The sequence below is a fragment of the Citrus sinensis genome, chromosome 3 (genome assembly GCF_022201045.2).
Source record: "Citrus sinensis cultivar Valencia sweet orange chromosome 3, DVS_A1.0, whole genome shotgun sequence".
Taxonomy (NCBI): Eukaryota; Viridiplantae; Streptophyta; class Magnoliopsida; order Sapindales; family Rutaceae; genus Citrus; species Citrus sinensis.
In genome coordinates, this window is record NC_068558.1 from 49,745,558 (window position 1) to 49,751,557 (window position 6,000).

Sequence of the window (6,000 nt, forward strand, 5' to 3'; positions counted from 1 at the left end):
ATTTCTTCTGCCAAAATTGACACCCTACACCACCAATTGGTCTATAGACTTCAAAATCATGTCTTAGATCTCCCCACTCCAGAACATCATTCTAATACCCTTATGGTATTAGCCAAATCTTACCAGGTCCCAACCATAATCCAAATCTCAAAACAAATTCCCCGTCAAAGCTCGGACAAGACCTGAGTCCAAAAAGCCCGCTCCGGTATTTAAAAATATGGGAAGAGACATCCAGAACGCATGAGACCAAAATACAGTCTTCTAACGGTCAAATATTGTCATCGAGGCAGAGGTACCTACTAAGCAGTAAGCACACAAATGCAAGTTTGACAAAATAGAGTTCTAAAAGAGCTGCATTCTTCAGCTGAAACCTGTCAGAATACAAACTCATCGTTCCAGGAACCAACCACATTTTACATATTCTCCCTCAGTTTCCATTTCCCAAACACAACTCATCCCAGTAATAATAACATGACACAAAGCAAATTCTAATTGTATATGAACCTCTGAACACAAGTATCTATAGCGCTGAATGCCTACTTATTACATTCAACATGAGAGAAACAAAAGAGGTTAGTGCTACCAAAAGTTTTAAATCAATTGGAAGCCTCAACAAGAAAGACTCTAATGATGCAAGAGTCAGTGCCTGATAGTAAGCTCAGCCCTGAGGTGGAGGATACCGTTGATGAAGTAAAGACTATCATCCGCCATGAAGGATGTCCATGGTATGGCAAATAAGTTTCGGTATCCAACTGCCTTGCCTCCAGTGAATGTGTAGTTGCCTTTGTATTTGCTAACAAACTCCTCAGTAGGCTTTGACCTGGCTGCAAACTCGTAATCCACAGCAAAACTCACTGACCCCTTTTCCTGCATCCCCAAGAACAACCCAAAACAATGGAAAGAGCTCTGCTGGTCCATGTTGCAGTGTGCAGAGAGGAAGAACCCTTGCCCACCCAAGTGAAATGCTTGAGAGTAGACGCGTCCAGATGGGAACAAATTTTCACACTCCTCCCGCTTCAAGTCCAGGTAAACCACACATTGTTGCCGAGGACGCTCAAATTCTACTACTTTGACGGGCCGATACTTGTATGCACGTTCAACAAAGCGTCGATTCAAGGTGACCGACTCCTCTGCCGCCAAGGTTCGTTGTCGATGTGGGGCTTCAGCCTTAAAGAACAGAGCTTCAAGCACTAACTTGGACGCAACATCATGATCAAAGTCATTACAGGTTAAAACCTTCTTTAGCTTCCGGCAGGTCATGTGAGGAAAGCGAATGAAGCGTGCAAGACGTGAGCCCAAAACCTCACGTCGCTCCTCCACTCTCGGGTACTGGGCTCTGGCCCACTTTAACACAAAATCATATACAGCATCTTCAGAAGCAATTTGAAGATCATCACTAGACAATATTGCCTCAACTCCAGCAAGGGGCAAGGCCATTACCTCATCTTGGAACCTGGTAAAAATGAAAACCTCATGCATAAGCTTCCCAAATATTAGAAGCGTTAAAGTCTCACAAGCATTTAAACCTTCTAAATAAGGAATCCAGTAGAACAGTCAAGAATACAATCCCAATCAAGCAAGAACCTACTTGGTCATGTCCTTATATCGAGATGCAAGGTACTGTCTCGCAGCATCGGTCAATGGCTGGACTGCTTCACCCATCAGGACACTGGAGGGAAGCTCCAGATAAAGCAATGCAGACTCTGGAGTCATGGGCATATTCCTCAATAGACGGCTGCAGTATCGCATGCATGAAGCAACCTCAAACTTGTCCGCAGCCATAAGCACATCAAGCAATGCAGGAGCTGCAGTAGTCGATAAAGTATTGCTGTACATAAAATTCAGAAGTTCCATGAGGGCAGCTTCCTCTGCTCAAGAAAAGAAAGAACTTATTAACAGTAGCACTGGTAAATTTAATTATCCAATAATAAGCAAAGGACCTCAAGCAAGAAATCTTACAAAGATAAAGAATAATTATTTATCAAATAACAGCCAATAAAAATTGACCATACCAGATGCATTGATACGCAGCGCTACATGTCGTTGTTCTGACTCCTTCATCCCATTTGAGAATAGCTACAACAGATAAACAAAAAAGATTCAGAATCATGTGATAGAAAACATCTATTAGTGATTGCACCAAAATTTTAAAAACACCACAGAGCAAAATCATAACCCTACTTTGTAGAAAAATGGACTTTTTGCCGCTAAGATTGGAGAGCTTATGTGTAATGTTTTAACTCTCACAACTGTAGAACAATCCATGCTCCAGCTTGACTCATTTCCATTTGCAGCTTCATCACCTGCAAGAGTCACAACATTCAGAGTAGAACGACCATGGACAAATCCAAAACAGATAGCCAAAGAGTTATAGAAAGAAACATATTCATTTACTCTAAAGATTACACGAGTTCTTCATCAAACAACCCATTAAACAAAAATAATCTACCAAGTGTTGTATTGGACATATAATGCCTTATCGAATCCAGAAACCTCATGGGCACATTATGACATTGTTCAGTCTTAAACTAAAGACTAACACATGCACAAACCACCACCCCCCCCCCCCCTGGGGCGCGGGAGAAAAAATAATATTACTATATCTTATCTTCCCAATAAGTACACAATCTATTAAAAAAAAAGAAAGGTCATACAGGACACTTACTCATTACTAATTTGACAGAACGAAAAGATCTGTATACTTTAAAGAAACACCAAAAGGAAAATGAAAATTCATAGAAAACCTTTTCACTACCTGAGGGTGACCCTTCAATCATTGCCTCCACTTCCTCATCTTGGTTTTCACAGCCCACACAATCATCCATATCGGGCTGGTTTAAAATCTGCTCCTCAGGGCAAGCAGAGAGATCCAAACCTGAAAATTAGTTGTAAATGCCAATCAACATCAAACCATATCATATGCCAGGGAAGCAAGGAAAGGCCCCCATGCTTATGAATAGGCTCAAACATTCACTAATAAAAAAGTAATACAATCTTTATTCTTACACATTTTCCAAGCCCTAAAAAGACTCGTAGGCAGATTAAATCTTTTTCCCACAACAGAAAATAGGCTAATATAACATATGAGAACTCATTTTTTGCAGCCAATCATCCACAAAGTATTTGCTACATTAACTCAGCTTTATATGATGAACAGCACAAATCCCCCGCCCCAACAATATTTTAGAACAAAAGAAAATCAAATCAAAGCTTCAACTAGAATTCTTCATTCAAAATGACATTGATTGGACACTGTGGGTTATATGCTTCCATGAATTATACCAGCTTTTACGAGACCAAACAACAAAACTCAAAATTTAGACTGCATTACGTCCTCCTCATTTTTCAGGCACAACAAAATCAAATTTTGATAAACAAATTACAGCTCAAATCTCAAATCTCAATATTCACTTTCCTCAGGTTTCTCACAGCTGCAAAACAAAGATGCAAACTTTCAATTGGCCAAAACCACCCTCCTTTCTATCTTTATCCACAAATATCTAGCCAAACAAACAGTAACCATACAGGAAAATTGGAAAAAAATTCCAAGAAATTAAAAAAAAAAACTGACCGTTGTCCTTCTTGATATCTTCTCTTCGCCTCTTACGGTCCCTAGCCCAATCGGCGATACTAGTGCACCCCTCTCCGTCGGACCTGCTCTCCGGAGGGTCACCCATGATCTCGATCCGAAGAAGCCGGTCTGAGAAATTACTATCATTAAAAGCGAACCCAAAATCTCCATCGGAGGAAGAAGCACTACGCGAGATATCCGAATCCATTTCTGTTCTCGGGTCAAATAGATCCGTGTTCACGTCTCTCATTATGAAAACCCCCCACTCTCTCTCTCCCTTGACTCAATCTCTTTCTCAAAGAAAGAGAGGATCGGAAAAAAAAAATGCACAAATGTTACGAACTTGAAACCCTAAAATAGTGAGCTGGCGGCGTTATCTATAATTGCAAAGAGCAAATGGCTAGAAAGAAAGCATAGAATGATTAATGAAAAATGAAATGAATGAATGAAAAACCGAAGCCCACGTCCCCCCCACCGTCGCCTGCCCTGGTTCATATATATAGAATATGTTATGTTGTGCGTGCTGGTTTCGTTTTGTTTGGTAAATTTGGTTCCTTCATTTGTTTTGTTTTGTTTTGTTTTGGTCCACATGCGTGATCGTGTGTGTTGGAGTATGGCCAACCGTATATTGTTTGACAAGTTTTTATTTTTATTTTTTATGTTTTAATCCTTTAAGGCGGCCTTTGAATTTTTGTTGTATTTCTTTCTCGTTCTTTTCCTTTTATTTTGTTAGTGCCGACGTGGATAACGGAGTGGAGAGATTCAACTGATTTTTTTTTTTAGTCCTAATGATAAGATCAATTAATTTTATTATGAAAGAAGTTATAATTTAAAAGAGATATTATTAAAAATTTATTATTTGAAATTATTCTTAATACAAATAATATAGAGATAAAGGATTCATGACATTAATAATTAATGTCAAATTCAATGTATAAAAATTAATAAAATAGATGGATATAGTTTTAAAAAAATTAGTACCTATGTTTATATAGCATTTGAAATATGCAAGTTATCTTCAAAATCTAAAAGTTTATATTTTTTTTAATGTTTTTCTCTGAATGTAAATTTTGTATATATTATCTAATGATTTAATAACTAATTCTAAAGAATAAACTATTATCTCAAATAGTTTTAGAAAATTCTTTTACTGTATTCAAAACATTTAATGTAACAAAACATATATATTTTTTACTATACATATCATTTTTATTATGTGAAGGCATATTTCCCAATAGGAGGTATAGAAAAATAATAACTTATTGTTATATTAAGTTTATTCTCATTTATTATTTTTAAACGAACATGTTATATTCTGTGAAAAAAAAAACACCATCACATTATATTCAATCCAAATTTTTAACTGTATGCAGCTGCATGGTTCAAAATTTTACACAATTTTAATTTTTTTCTTTTCGTCATTTTTTTTAGAACTTGTGAGTTGTTACTTGTTACAATCATTTACCTTTATCAACATGGTGATAAATTTGTAAATGAAATATTATTTTTCTTGTAATTTTGAATACTTTAACTAGGATTTATAAAGTACAATATTAATTCAAAATATATGTTGATAAAGCTCACAAATAGTAATTAAAATTCTAATATTTGGATCTCAACTACATGATTCACTTAATTATTAGATAATAAATTTCATAATTAGTAAAATTAATATTTTATCATCGAAGATTTGAATATTACATCAATTAGGATATAAATTAGGATCTCTAACATTATTCATCTCCCAACTATTTAATTTCTATGAAGGCCAAAGCATTAGTATTTTAATGCATAATTTTTTTTTTGAAAACTATATATCCCAAATTTTTATCTTAAAAAAATTATCCTAATTGATGTGATATTTACTAATTAGTTGATGAGATATTATAATTAGTTTATTTAGATTTTTAAAAAAATTACTAACCGCCGCTTAATTAATTAATTGGTAGTGCATTGACCACTAATTGGAGGGAAAACGAAGGAGAGCCCAAAAATACAAAATGATGGACGGCTACAATTAACAATTAATGGAATACTTAGTCTAATGAAAGGAACCTGATTATGATTAATAATTAAATTTTATTTTCACGGGTTAGGCGACAGGCGACCAAATCATAAAAATTAAAGTGACTCCGCGCCTTAAGAAATTAATAAATTCGACTCTGCCTCCTATTAATGATCAATTCACCAAACATACATGCACTATCTGAGTTGCAATAATGGCATTCTTGATAACTGTTATTTGGTTGAGATAATAAATCTCTTTTTTTAAAATAAAAGATTAGAAGTTTAAATCTGCTCAAATTTTAAGAAAAGAAACTAGATTTGTCACATTGTCAATGAACTAAATTAAAAAAAAAATCACTAAACATAGATTAATAATTTTCGCAGGTCCTTATCTTGGGACTAAATATTGCCTGATGCTTGTA

General features: G+C 35.4%; 1 protein-coding gene across 1 annotated transcript; it reads right to left on the bottom strand.

Annotated features, from left to right (window-relative positions):
* Nucleotides 1-335: 335 nt before the first annotated feature.
* LOC102630914 (BTB/POZ domain-containing protein POB1) lies at nt 336-4,121 on the bottom strand. The gene is made up of 6 exons (XM_006491155.4): nt 3,572-4,121; nt 2,756-2,875; nt 2,182-2,303; nt 2,013-2,076; nt 1,589-1,868; nt 336-1,453 (listed from the first exon to the last, which is right to left on the bottom strand). The coding sequence occupies exons 1-6, from the start codon at nt 3,819-3,821 to the stop codon at nt 640-642; spliced, it is 1,650 nt and encodes a 549-aa protein (XP_006491218.1). The 5' UTR covers nt 3,822-4,121; the 3' UTR covers nt 336-639.
* Between the last annotated feature and the right edge of the window lie 1,879 nt (nt 4,122-6,000).